Source organism: Nannobrachium achirus, assembly GCF_963921795.1.
Source record: "Nannobrachium achirus genome assembly, chromosome: 7".
NCBI classification, from domain to species: domain Eukaryota; kingdom Metazoa; phylum Chordata; class Actinopteri; order Myctophiformes; family Myctophidae; genus Nannobrachium; species Nannobrachium achirus.
Window position 1 is genome coordinate 10,557,756 of NC_137816.1, and position 14,993 is coordinate 10,572,748.

The 14,993-nt window shown below is 40.9% G+C and overlaps 1 protein-coding gene across 1 annotated transcript in view; it reads left to right on the top strand.

Moving 5' to 3' along the window:
- smyd3 (SET and MYND domain containing 3) overlaps positions 1-14,993 on the top strand; it is a gene marked incomplete at its 5' end in the record, with an annotated part of 53,742 nt that overhangs the window by 24,536 nt on the left and 14,213 nt on the right. Inside the window, 3 exons of the mRNA XM_080729807.1 lie at positions 8,963-9,030; positions 14,090-14,192; positions 14,740-14,850. Of these exons, the coding sequence (XP_080585933.1) occupies positions 8,963-9,030; positions 14,090-14,192; positions 14,740-14,850 (282 nt within the window). The remainder of the gene's footprint in view (positions 1-8,962; positions 9,031-14,089; positions 14,193-14,739; positions 14,851-14,993) is intronic.

The window sequence follows — 14,993 nt, forward strand, 5'->3', positions numbered from 1 at the left end:
GTGTGTTTGTGCGTGCATGTGTTATGTGTGTGTCCTCATAGTACAAAGCTGTAACATTAATGGGATTTTTATGGTGCAGATAGTGTTTAATCAATACTCATCATAATTCAATGATGCCTCCTTTATGACTTATGACTTTGACGTGTGTGTGTGTGTGTGTGTGTGTGTGTGTGTGTGTGTGTGTGTGTGTGTGTGTGTGTGTGTGTGTGTGTGTGTGTGTGTGTGTGTGTGTGTGTGTGTGTGTGTGTGTGTGTGTGTGTGTGTGTGAGAGAGAGAAACTATCCTTATTCTGTGCCGCAGTGAGGTAAAATATAATAGGAGACAGACATACTCTATTCATTAAAAAAATCTTTTTTCTTGCTTGTTTTATGAGAGTATGAGGATAAAAGCTTTAGAAACACAACCAGGCAGGGACGTCCTCTGAAAAGGAGCCAGACACAGGACCAAGGGGTCCACAGAGAGAGAGAAACCCAGGATGAGAAACATAACTGAATTATTAATTGATTAAAGTTAATGTCAAGAATAGCCATAAAATGTGTAATAGACCATTTTACTCTGCCACTCCCACTCCTCCAACCTAACCTGCACACATACACACACACACGGGCAGGTGGCTGGTTAGTTTTTTGACCCAGCTGGACATTGTATATACTAATGGAACAGGAGGATATTATTCTATTGTTGGCCACTGGGAGTTGGCCATTATGACCACACTCTGCAACTATTGGCCACTGGGAGTTACAACCCTTGTAAACAGAATGAGGTTGTGGCCTTATGTCGTAGTGTATCATTTGTATTGTGTGTGTGTGTGTGTGTGTGTGTGTGTGTGTGTGTGTGTGTGTGTGTGTGTGTGTGTGTGTGTGTGTGTGTGTGTGTGTGTGTGTGTGTGTGTGTGTGTGTGTGTGTGTGTGTGTCTATATATATGTGGCTTATCAGCGAATGTGCCAACACCAGAGAATTACAAGATCACTTTTTTTTTCACCATGTGGGATGATTGGTCATCACCATGGAAATGAGTCATTAGAGACCAGGAAACAATCTCCTGTTCTATTACGCACAGCCTAGGGCTATAGGAGAGAGAGAGTGAGTGTGTGTGTGTGTGTGTGTGTGTGTGTGTGTGTGTGTGTGTGTGTGTGTGTGTGTGTGTGTGTGTGTGTGTGTGTGTGTGTGTGTGTGTGTGTGTGTGTGTGTGTGTGTGTGTGTGTGTGTGGCACACTTGTTGCAGTCGTGCACGGTGAAGTTCCTGCTGGTGCGCGCTGTCCCTTGCCTGCCGCTCTGCTCGCCTATCCGATGTCTCCTTCGCCCTGATGTTGGCCATGAATGCAGCGTGGCTTGCCTATCGCTGTGCTTGCATGTCTGGAAGTTCGGGCCATTTTGCTGCCCTTACGTCTAGAGTTGGGCCGCTACGCTAAAGGAGTTTGCTATAAACAATGTTGTCAGTAATACCCTTGTCATTATCCACAATGAAAACTTTTACTGCGCTGGCTCTTTCCCCCGGAGAAGGCTGTGTAGAGTTTGCCATGAGCGAACAGGTCGAGACAAGTAGATGCCAACTCATTCATTCTCTTGGCCCTGACCCTTATTGATGGTAACAGAGAAAACTAAGCGGATAGGGAACTGTCGTCTAATGAAGGTCCATTTTATACCCATATATGGAGATCCATGTATATGGAGAACACTGATGGCATCAGTAGGACCAAGTCAGTGTCAGTGTGATGTAAAACGGATATGTGCCCATATATGGAGATCTCTGTATCTATATTGGTATTGGTTGGATCGGCGGTTCTACTGAAATTATTTTTGTACAACTGTACATCATGACAGATTTCTCCATAATGATCAGTGTAGATTTCATATATTTGTTAATTTTGGAAATAGTGTCTATATTAACATTTGGACCAAATCTCGAGCCAAGCTGCAATTCAATAATACTAGTCTGCATGGCAATATTGGATTTTATCTCTTAGAGTATCCGTATCGGTAACAGCTTTAACGTTAGTTCTCAAATTCATTAGCATAGCGTCTATGGCTTTGCATATTTCCTGAATAATTATTAGTGTGATGAGGGTAAAGAAGATGTATGTGGTATTGCATCCGTAACATACTCATAGGCTGGCACATTCATTCTAACAAAGTTGGTTTAATATCATGGAAATGCAAAGAAAAGCAATCACAGAACTTCACTGGTTCTGGAAGATTTATGAAAGGTTCTGGGTTATAGAGTGGATATGCACCAATATTGGAAATGGGGAAAACAGTCCGTTGGAGTGAACTGTCAAGTTTTCCCAGGATGCACCTTTCTAATAGAGCCCTGCTGCTCAGATTCACGCATAACGAGTTTACTAACGACTTCCTCTAAGGAGTTTGTACACACTTCTGTTCCCCTCCCTCAACACACTTCTGTTCCCCTCCTTCTCTCTCTTTTCCCTATCTCCCTTCCATCCTCCTTAGTTTACCTAGCTTTTGATTTCCTCTCCTGCTCCTCCTCCATCTCCCCCGTCCTTTTCTCTCCCCTTCTGCCCCCCCCCCCCCCCCCCCTCTCACTCTCTCTCTCTCTCTCTCTCTCCCACCTCTGCTCTGTTCTAAAGTGGTTTGGTATGGAAGCTGTCACAATCTTTCACATACACTCTTTTGGGAGTTGTGTGGGTGTGCGTGCGTGCAAGCTGTGCATGCATTCATGCATGCATGTGTGAGTCTGACTATCTATTTCGTATTCCACTAAAGTTTGCTCTCATATTAGTGCTGTCACATCTTCCTCTCCTCTCCACCGGGGTGTGAATATGTGAATCACTTTGACACATTGTGGAAAGTCATTTCAGGAGAATTTATTTCTCATTTAAAAGACTGCTCATGACATTTACAGGCATATTTAAAAGTCATTTTATTTTGAGAGGAGAGGAGAGGAGGCGAGGCGTGCCACACTGAGAATGGGGACAAACAGGTGGAGAGGAGGAGGAAATGTAGATGGAGGCTAAAGCAAAACAGATGGAGGGAAATGGGAAAATATGAAAAAATAGTAATAATTATTAGAAGGAAGATCAGAATAGAGATGAAAGCGTAAATGACCACAGAATGTGGTTAAAATGATAACTAGGAGTGTGTGTGTGTGTGTGTGTGTGTGTGTGTGTGTGTGTGTGTGTGTGTGTGTGTGTGTGTGTGTGTGTGTGTGTGTGTGTGTGTGTGTGTGTGTGTGTGTGTGTGTTAAATTCCATCTTATTAGAGATAAAAAAGAACTGTAGATGATAGGTTATGAATAGTTTATCAAAGCTATGATGGTATATGAACACAAATAAACACACGCACACGCACACACACACACACACACTACAGATGTGGTGTTTGTTATTCAGACTGACATCAAATTAAATGTTGTTTTGATGTTCCCTCCTACCATTAAAACAATTAATACTTAACATCAGCCTTCAGTTGTTTATTTTATTTTATTATTAGTATTAATATTAGTAGTAGTAATATTTTGAATTGTTTTATACAATCTTGGATTGGACTGTGTGTGTACATGCGTGCGTGCGTGCGTGCGTGCGTGCGTGCGTGCGTGCGTGCGTGCGTGCGTGCGTGCGTGCGTGCGTGTGTGTGTGCCAGTGTGAGAGAGAGAGATGTGTAGAATCTCTTGGGTTTTATAGCTGCTAGAGCAGCACAATATACAGAAAAATGATAATATTATATTATAGTTATAAGCACTCACAATTACTCATAATGCTTTATAACCATAATCTTAACACATTTTAAAGCATGTAATAATGTCCATAATCTTGCATACTGTACATTTAATATTTTTCTTAAAACAATTAAATTATAGTGCTCCTTGTGAATGGCCCTTAAGGCTGCTCAACAGTGCCACTTGACCCAGCGAGCGGTGTTGCAGGCCATGCTACAAACGGGTGAAATCTCGCTCTTTCGAACGACCATCATTTCGACAACGGAGCGTTGGGAGGGTTAACGACTCACCCCATGGAGGTTAGGGTAAGGGTTAGGTTTGGGTGTCGAAAAGATGACACGTAGAAACAGCGGAACGCTCCCCTACAAACGTAGGAAAATACCATGGGACATACCCACACACTCGGTCAAGCATTGATCAATGGAGTGTAAAAAAAGCGTATTTCTTTACCCAAATATGGGTGTGCGCCAAAGTTGAAGTTGCATCCTATACAGCCAATCCTAGCGTACATTTGGTCTGTTGATAAATCTCACTGTTGAAACCTAGCGTCATTTAAATAACATGCCCTTAAATATTTGCGAAACGCCCCGATTTTACGACCTGATCACTAAACAATGAAGGGAAAGCCAATAGGAAATGCTTTCTCCGTCCAGATCTGAGCTCACAGTACTCTAATGTCAAAGTCACAATGCAATGCTAAATGCCAAGAATTGTGGTGATCTCAGTGTACACTGTACAGTGTACACATTTTGGTCTATACCAGTTTGATAAATGAGGGCCAAAAAGATTGCAAAGGTCCACAGGAGCGCTGGAAATGCTGTTTTTCAATATGGTCCCTCGCAGATTTCCCCAAGACTACACTGACCGTGACCAGCCTATTTTGAGAAACCTGCATTAACAGAACAAGCAGCTTGTTTATAAAAATGAAAAACAACTGGGGGCCTAAGACACTCCCTTGCTGCAAGACACAGTCAGACCCTTTGAGAGATGGCCTTGAAAGTCTGTAATTTGGTCCCTAATGTGGATCTCTGACTTCATGTGGCCGATGTCAGACGATGACGGTGTCTGCAGACATCCCAATTACCTTTAGACTTCAAATATTGTTTTAATCCAACAGCACTGTAATTAAAGGAGTAGTTCACCACCAAAATGATGTTTTTTCTATTGATTACTCACCCCCCAACCTCTATCTCAAAACCACTACATGATAAACTTTGTCCCAGCTGACCCTAGATCAGCTCTGAGAGAGAAAGGTAGAATCATTCATTAAGATTTCTAGACTCTGTGTAACAAGATTATGCGGTTTCATGTGTATGCAAATGCATGTGTAGAACAGTGCGCGTGCATGTGAACACTGCGCGTGCATGTGTTTTACCAACCTCTTGCAGATGTAGATCTTCTGCAAGAGTGATTTTCATCCCCTGAGACTGGAAGAGAGCGAGAGGGAAAAAGAGAGCTCTGTGCTCCACAATTGTCTGTTTGACATCACCTCATATCTCTCTCCCGGTTTCATTTCTTTATTCCTTCCTTCCTTTCACTCTGAAAATCCCTTCTCTCATCCCTCGTCTTGACTTTATTTCACACCAGTTACTGAACAAACAATCCATATCAGTGATTATATTACTTTCAGAATATAGAGCTATTTAACCCTCATTTTAACAGACACATATCACTTACAGTACTACACCTTTAACATTAAATGTATATATATATATATATATATATATATATATATATATATATATATATATGCTGTACACTACACTGTGGTGTTTCTTAGATAGATATACAGTACTTGCCTAGACTTTACTGTATATCTAACTGACTGTGTGTGTGTGTGTGTGTGTGTGTGTGTGTGTGTGTGTGTGTGTGTGTGTGTGTGTGTGTGTGTGTGTGTGTGTGTGTGTGTGTGTGTGTGTGTGTGTGTGTGTGTGTGTGTGTGTGTGTGTTTTACTGACAGATCAAACAGTTCTTTGAAATTATTTCGTATTTTTAGTGTTTAGTTTTTACTCTTATCTGTGTGTTTCTCTCTCTCCCTCTCCCCTTTGATCCACTTTTTCAAACAGTTTGTTATTCAGCCTGATGTGAGGCTTTCTACTGAGCCAGAGTCATTCATAAATCTTTGATCTGTGCCTTTAATCACAGTCACACTATCCATTTGCATTGGGGGACGTAGGAGAGATCAAATCTAAATGACTTCTATTGAACATTAAATACTGGACGTTTCACTAAACCCATTTCCTTTAACTTGAAAGATTGCACTCATCAGTTCATACTGTACCTCTGCTGTGCAATTGGTATTCCATTTCCACATCAGCTAGATCACCACTACTGTTTGATAAAAAAAATGTTCTCACTTAAAATACCTGCAATTTACTGTACATGAACTTTGGCATAATGTACCAGTGCTTCTCCTTTCTGATTGCCCTACGGCTCCCTACACCAATAGTGCAAGGCACTTTATAATCGGGGCTAGAAATGGACCCCCATACTACTGTGAAAAGTGATGTCTCATCACTAAACCATCCTTTTATGGTCTGTTTTTAGCCCAATGAATGTTTTTTGTGCAAAAACAAATGCTTGTAATGGATTCAGAATAATTAAAAACACCTAGTTAGACGCCTCACTTCCCACTCAAAGCATATTTTTTGGGAGTGATTTTTTCCCCTATAGTATAGTGTATAGTGAGTGAATGAGACCCAGAATTACCCTAGCTGTCAAAGATTTTCCTAGGGAAACTGAATTTCAGTCTTTGTGAGGTGTGTTACTAGACACCTTTACAAACACATTGGTGAAGAAATGTTTTGATAAGGAATTTATTCCAGGACTTTTTAAGATATCCCCGATTATTAGTTGGGGAGGAATTGGTAAAGTTTGTGAATTAAAAAATCTCTTTAACAATTACGATATTTGGGGTTTCAACCATATACTGACCAATCTAATATTTGATTCATTGCAAACAGACCACTAGGGGGCGAGCCCAACTCGTTTGCGAAGGTTTTTGAAAACCTTATACCCATACCTAACACCATACCAAAAATCTAAAACTACTCATCAAGTGCACGAACTTGATGATTTTTGACCAATTCGTCCCCAGCTGCTTTGCATCCAGTTGTGTCGGAACAAGATACAATGTTCATGTTCACTAATTGCATGTACAGTATGTGTAAATGCATTTGTCAGACACCTGCTATTCACCAAGTCCAAATGGTTTCCTGCTTTGTTCCCTTCAAAAGTATTAACTACTCCAAATGTAGGTAACGTACAGTAAGTGTGATGCCCCTGCAAACACTTGCTTTTTCATTGTTATACATTGCTGTCAGATTGCTTTCACATTCAATCACTAAATTATGCAAAATATTTACAGTTGTCATTGTTGGTCTGAAACACTACAAGTATGTACTTCAAGATGTGTCTTGACAGTTAGTTTTTTCTTTCACTGTGCTTTTATATTTTTTGCTTTTATTTATGTCTGTGAAGCACTTTATAAACCTGTTTTTGAAAAGTGCAATACAAATAAAGTGTATTATATTATTATTATTTTACATGCAAGGCAGCCAGCGCAGGTTCGTTGTGTTTAGGTTAGGGACGATCGTTATGGTTTAGGAAAGACATTAGTGTCAAAGTTGGACTGAAAGTGGAGCCTGTAGATATAAGCCACTGCTAATGAACGCTGAAGCCTTGTTTATACAGTACTTGGCGAGAGAGAGAGCATGTGTGACAGCCCACAGCGGGGCTACCTACCACACATGCTGTGTGACAGCAAGGCAGCTCGCCCCAAATACATATTTTAGCATCCCCAAATGCCAAGTCTTGCTTGCTTATAGACACCTCTTGCTTGATCATTAACCCATTTAGAACGGGTACACATTTTGTGTTTCATTATTTTATGCTTTAACTATTGAAAAATAGCAGATATACAAGCTCACAGCGCGGCACCGAGTGCCGCGCTGCAAGCTTGTAGATCTGCTATTTTTTTTAAATCGTGAAAATTAGAATTTTGACCCGATTCTATAAGTGTCTTTTGAATTCTTCTAAGATTTTTGGAAAAAATCTATGTTTCTATGTCAGCAATCTGGCCAGCCATCGTCAAAGAAAAGGTCCTTTTCACTTAAATGGAGCTCAGTTCAAAGATTTGCACACATTTCACGACTTTTTCAAAAATAGCAGATCTACAAGCTCGCAGCGCGGCACTCGGTGCCGCGCTGTGAGCTTGTATATCTGCTATTTTTCAAATGTTAAAGCATTCAATATACCCAGGCCTAAATGGGTTAAGTACTGTACCAAAATGTATGATAATCTTTTTCCCAGAGATGTACAGGTCTTCTAGTGCAAACACGCTTTGAATGTAAATTATTTATTTGTTAAGTGGTAGGAAATGAGCTTCTCCAGCGTTAGGTTTTATTGGAACAATAATGTAAAGTAAGGCTTTACCTCTTAATGTACTGTATATCTCTGTTAGGCACCCAATGTCTGTTACCAGCTAATCTCCGGCGCTGACAAACTGTGCGCACACACTCCCTGTATGCCAATTCAGAACCCCACATGGTGGCGCTATAACAGGCTGATTCGTGTTTTTTTCTTATAACTCCACTGATCAGTGTGAAACTTTGTATGCGCACTCCCTAGAATCCAAGGAAAAACCTTTGCCCTGCATTTTTCACATTCTGCCTTTTATAGCGCCACCAGGAGGCCTACTCATGTAAAACACATTTTTGGATATTACTCCTTTGTCTCCAAAAACCACCATCAGTACATAGTATCTCTATAGTCATGTGATCAAGACAGATCTGTCCGATATTTCATATCCCTCCTAATTGGCTAACATTGGCTTTCTGCAGGATTGGTCCATTTTGAACAAAATGCCTCAAATCATGACCGCTGCTTGTGATTTCAGAGACATTCTGCACGCACATATTCCCAATAGGTCAAGGAACAAATGCCTCAAATCATGCATGCAGCATCCGAAGCCATGTTCACTGCTATGCCACCCTGTAGACAATATGCCTTCCGGTTGGTTCCAAGATTTCTAGCGGAAGTGCTGCGTTTAATGGAAGTTACGATAGGGGAAAACCTGGGAAGCTCACTTCCGGGGAAGCTCACACAGCGGAAGTTGAACGCTTTCTGCCTTATATTGTCACCAGGCTTTTCTCTTTGCAGATGAGTAAAGCCTGGCTACGCGAGGCTACTGCCATGCCAGCTCTTGGCCTATTATTTTTAAAAGTTGATCAGTTCGCCCTTGTTTCCTGCAAATCCATTTATGACCTTCACACTGTCTATCTCTAGGTAACCTGCAATTGTTTCACCATCAGTGATGGAGAGCTACAAGAGATTGGTGTGGGACTCTACCCCAGGTAACGCGCACAAACACACACACACACACACACACACACACACACACACACACACACACACACACACACACACACACACACACACACACACACACACACACACACACACTAGTCACATCTCTCTTGGACAGAAAGAGGAGAAAAAGCAAAACACTTGATTGACAGCTCATGAAATAATTTATAAAACACAACATTAAACATTAATAAACTCTGTAGACGATGTTCTACCTCTCTCCCTCTTGCTCTCTTTGTTTGGTGATAGGCTACATGCACACGCACGCGCGCACACACACACACACACGCACACACACACAGCTTGGTGGTATGCTCTGTAATCCCTGTATTGTGTCCCAGTGTGAATGCAAAGGGATTTGGCCTGTCACTGAACATGTTGTTAGCATGGATACACACACACACACACACACACACACACACACACACACACACACACACACACACACACACACACACACACGTGTCTCACACACACACACACACACACACACACACACACACACACACACACACCGCAGGCATGCAGGGAGTGTATCTGGCTGAGGTTGAGATGTCAGATGGTCACAGAGGCTTAACCAAACCGTGTGTGTGTGTGTGTGTGTGTGTGTGTGTGTGTGTGTGTGTGTGTGTGTGTGTGTGTGTGTGTGTGTGTGTGTGTGTGTGTGTGTGTGTGTGTGTGTGTGTGTGTGTGTGTGTGTGTGTGTGTGTGTGTGTGTGTGTGTGTGACAGAGAGTGAACTGATGTTTTGGGTTGCTTAGCAACCATGGGTTTTCCTGAGGAGAGGATAAATCTGAGGAACCCACACTTCTAGAATCAAGATTGGAGATTGTATTTGTGACATATCCCATTTACAGGATACAGGAGATACCCTCTAGTCTAACTCTTTCTCTCTCTGTCTGTTACAGTTAGTTTGTGTGAGTTTGTGTGTGTGTGTGTGTGTGTGTGTGTGTGTGTGTGTGTGTGTGTGTGTGTGTGTGTGTGTGTGGGTGTGGGTGTGGGTGTGTGTGGGTGGGTGTTGTTAATGTGGGATATGGTTTGGTTAATTCATCTAATTAGTGTGCTAATGAGATACTCACCATCTTGGAGGCACACACACAAGCATCTCAGAAACATCCTCAAACATTTTCGTATACAGATATTGGCAAACATATACAGTATGCATAATGTGAGCAAAAAAGAAATTCACAGAAATTCATACATATTACATACAAGATACGCACTTCTTGATTGTTGTTGTTTTATCCTTTGAATGTTCTAGAAATAATAAATGGTGACATGAAGATGGTAAATAATAACAGTTATAATAATACTGATAAATTATAACGTATTTTCTACCCCACAGCGACAGTAGCGTAGATATGAATAACACCATTAATATAACATGACTATGATGATAGAAATGATAAATGACAGCATATCTTGGTGATAAACATGACAATAATGTGAATATGCCACAAATGCTAAATATTATTGGATATGATATAAATTAAACAAATATGACAGATAAACATACAGTGACATGCACAGAAGTTTGTTGTAGAACTATCACTGCTTTTTCACTGCTTTAAGGCCCGTTCACATTGAGCCGATCCCGGGGCCGAGGATCCCCGATCAGATTTCGGGAGGACCCCCCGGGAAAATCGTTTGGTCGGCCCCGGAATCGGTCTTGGGCTTGAACAGTACCCCGACACGATCGGATTATGTTAATTAGCTTTTTTATGACCTCGGGACTCGTCGGGAGCACTCACGATAATATCAAAAAAGCTTGATATTCTCGGGTCATCGGGTAGGAATCCTTTACAATTATTGTCGTCTGAATGAGCTCACGGGATTGCTTGAGATTATATGAAGCCAGCTGCTCCTCTTCTGCCTTTTAGGAGTAGACACTGGCGTTCTTTTTTCTCTCTTTTTTTTTTGCTGCGCAGATTTGGCTAGGGCAGTGTATGCTATTCTATCACCTCACAAAAAGCCTTTCCCCATGACAACACGTGGGGATATATAATATCTTTATTATATTTATATAAGATAGGCTAATAATATATTTGGCTTGGAGTTGTCAAATCATCTTTTACGGCGTCACAACGGCAAGGTTTGGTTTGGCACGGCAATGTACTCACGTTGGCTGGTAGGTATTCCATGTCGTCTCTCCACTGAAGTAGCATAGTATCCAATCCAACATGTCCCGTTCGCAAAGTGAACAAAAGCAGCTGATGAACAGCGCGCGACGGCGCTGTCATTTGATGCACATTGATTACATTAGTATTTTGTAGGCCTACACTGTAAAGAGTAGAAGGGGGAGACCTTGAAATGTTCGAGAAACACAGAATCCACAGCGCCAATATTTATTATAATGTAAATACAAATATTGTCGTCTGAATGAGCACACGGGATCAGATTATATGAAGCCATCTCCTCCTCCTTTTTTTTAGGCTGCGCAGAGTGTAGGCTATTCTGTCACCTCACAATAGAATAGCCTACACTTTTATTATTATTATCCTACTTACTTTTTACTTTAGCCTACTTTCTCCCTAAAATGTTGTAATCACTTTTTCAAAAACGTTATAGCCTATAGCGTTCTTTTTTTTTTCCTTTTTTTCTTCTGCGCAGTCATTTGGCGACAAGGCAGTGTAGGCCTATTCTATCACCTCACGAAAGCCTTTCCCCATATATATATAATATATTTTTTATATTTATAAAAGATAATAATATATTGGGCTATCATCATCCTTTTTTGGACAGTTGGTTGAAGGCTTGGATGAGGCAATGGATTTTATTAAATCAATGATATTGGAGATGCGACACTCTCAGCCGTGTCTTGGATGCGCATCACATTGCACACTGCGAAAGTTTGGGTACAAACATTCCAGAAGAGTGCATGGCAGTGATGGAGACTGTAATCTTTTAAAATATGTATAGTGAATGAAATCATACTGGACGACTGCATTATTATGCCCTTCTTAACTATGCGTAAAACAATTTAGGCTACACCTACCAGAGGAGCGAGACGCGCGCTGGGATCCTTTCCACTTTATCACAGATGCAATATCTGTTCTTATTTTTTATAGTTAACTTAATATCTAGTAGTCATGCAGTGCCAGATGTCTCGCTTGCCAAAAAATAACTGAATATATAATTATAATAGGCCTATCTATAAAGTGAGACATTCAACACAAGATCAAAATGTCGTGAGCTTGTAGCGCTAATATTTCAACACATGATTATGAAACCAAATGGAGCCATAGGCCTACGGCGGTTTCATTTTACGCCCTCAAGAAGATTAATAGGGTCCATTTGGTTATCATCTCCATAAGCTGGGGAATGTGTGGAAAGGGAGAGGACGCGTCGTTCGCTTCACGCTGTTGGTTACAACAATATATTCATTATTTATTTATTTTGGTCGGCAAAGCCCATGCCCGCAAAGCCCAATGTCTGGCTGGTTGCCGTTAAAATGCTGGTTGATGCTATATGCCACATTATTATTCATATAGCCTAATGTCATCATACTCAAAGTCAGAGAGACATACATTCCTTGGGATTTTTTTTTCTTTTTTACTACGTGCGGTCTTTTTTCTTGTTTTGTTTGGTGTTGTATGACCACAACTCATTAACACCACGCAATTTAGGCTATTGTTCAAAAAGGTTTATCATTCCCACAAAGGTAGTCTATATCATTCCCACGTAATATTACAGTGCACACAGGATTATTTGGTCATCAAAAATGCGCAGCATGGTTAGGCTATGTTCCCAAAATAACAGATCTGTTCTCTGTAGACGCAGCTATGGCACAGTGCATTGTGAGCTTGTATGAAAAAGGTTCACGACTCAGCCTAATATATTAATAAATTAAAAGGGTTCTAAATTGACCTATACAAGTGCTACTCTGACAGTGTTGGTTGAAGGCGCTTAAGGTGGGACAGTCACAGACTGAGTTCAAGTTTAAACCTCTCTTTCTTTTTTTGTGCGGAGAAAGGCTCACTTTGATGTAATGGGCAATTTCCTATATTGAACATGCACACCTGCAAGCATTCTCAATGATGAGAAGAAGCTTGGCCACTTTTGAGAGCGGACCACCACCTGGAACTGATGCGCTAATTATTTATCTGGCCTAGTTTCGCGCAATGATGTAATGATTAATTTGAGCTCCATATAAGTGAGTTCCAACCTGCATCTTCGAGGTGGCTTTTGATGGCGTTTCACCTCGCTAAAAAATCTCCATGATTTTCACCTTCAACAGATTGGCAGCACTGCAGGACTCATTGCATATGCAAACAGAAGGTAATAAATGGATTTGGGAGCATAGCCTAATTACAATGCGTGTCTCATAAAAAACAATATATATTTTATAGTTGAAGGGCAAATAGACGTTATACACAGTAGTATGGTCGTCAATGTGCGAGCCCATGGCACCTTCCGCGACACCACGTTGGGTCGGGACACATAGTTTGAGAACCGAGGCTGGAGCCTTGTTTCTTTATTCAATCAACTGCCAGAAAAAATAAAATAAAACTTTTTCCCCAATCAACTCTGGCCCGAGATCGCTAGGGGTGGTCATCCAGGATATCTGGCTCATTTGTAATGGTCTGAGATATTTCACTTGGCACAGCGGGATATACCGGGCCCGAATTCAAGGCAGAGGATCGCTGTCGTTTGAAATGAACACCGATAAACCCCCGGGCACGAGATCTGATCTGATGCAATATCGCATTTCGTCTGTGAGGCTCTTTAAACTTAAACGTAAAAATTAGCATGAACACCAATCATGCCAATTTATACCACATGTAAAAAGACTTTAATGGACTCGGACTCGGTGTAGTAACTGTGTTTAGTAATTTATTTTTTATTATTTATGGTGTCTGATTGTATTGACATATTACTCTGTATGCTGTGTTTTTTTTTGTTTTTTTTATGTTGATAAATTCTGTGTATTTACAATGCTTCTACTGTATTGTTGATTAATACAATGTCCCACCCAAATAAACACATAAATGAAATGAAATGAAACATGAATATGACAGAAGTCATGTTCTGTGTGTCTGTCTCACAGTCTGTCTCTGTTAAATCACGACTGTCGACCAAACTGTGTGATGATGTTTGAGGAAACCAAACTGAACCTCAGAGCCATTAAAGACATCACACCTGAAGAGGAGGTAACCTGTGTGTGTGTGTGTGTGTGTGTGTGTGTGTGTGTGTGTGTGTGTGTGTGTGTGTGTGTGTGTGTGTGTGTGTGTGTGTGTGTGTGTGTGTGTGTGTGTGTGTGTGTGTGTGTGTGTGTGTGTGTGTGTGTGTGTGTGTGTGTGTGTGTGTGTGTGTGTGTGTGTGTGCGTGCGTGGCTGCGTGCGTGCGCTTATAAATATTTGATAAGTAGAGATGGGCATTTTCAGTTATTTTCAGTATACAAACATCCTGAACATTAATGCCCCCACACTCCTCTATGAACCACATGCATTCATAGTTCATACTACTGTAGATCCTAAGTGGAATACAATCTAGCTGTAAATTTACTCTAAAATATGAATGAATAAGTTAAACAAATTATTTATAAATAAATTAATATATGATCAACAAACTGATAATTGAAATAATCAACTAACTGACTGCCTGTCTGTCTGTCTGTCTGTCTGTCTGTCTGTCTGTCTGTCTGTCTGTCTGTCTGTCTGTCTGTCTGTCTGTCTGTCTGCCTGTCTGTCTGTCTAGCTGACTATCAGTTACATATCAACAGTATCGGTGTCATCAGACAGACAAACTCAGTTGGACGATCAATATAACTTTACCTGCTGCTGTCCGACATGTGACTCTACTGATATGGTAAGACACACGCACACACACACACACACACACGACATGCAGTCATTTGCGCATGGCTATTTGTTAAGCTCATTTATATGCTTATATCCTGTTGTTCCTATATCACTCTGTATACAGTTTTTCTATTAATAATTGAAAATAAT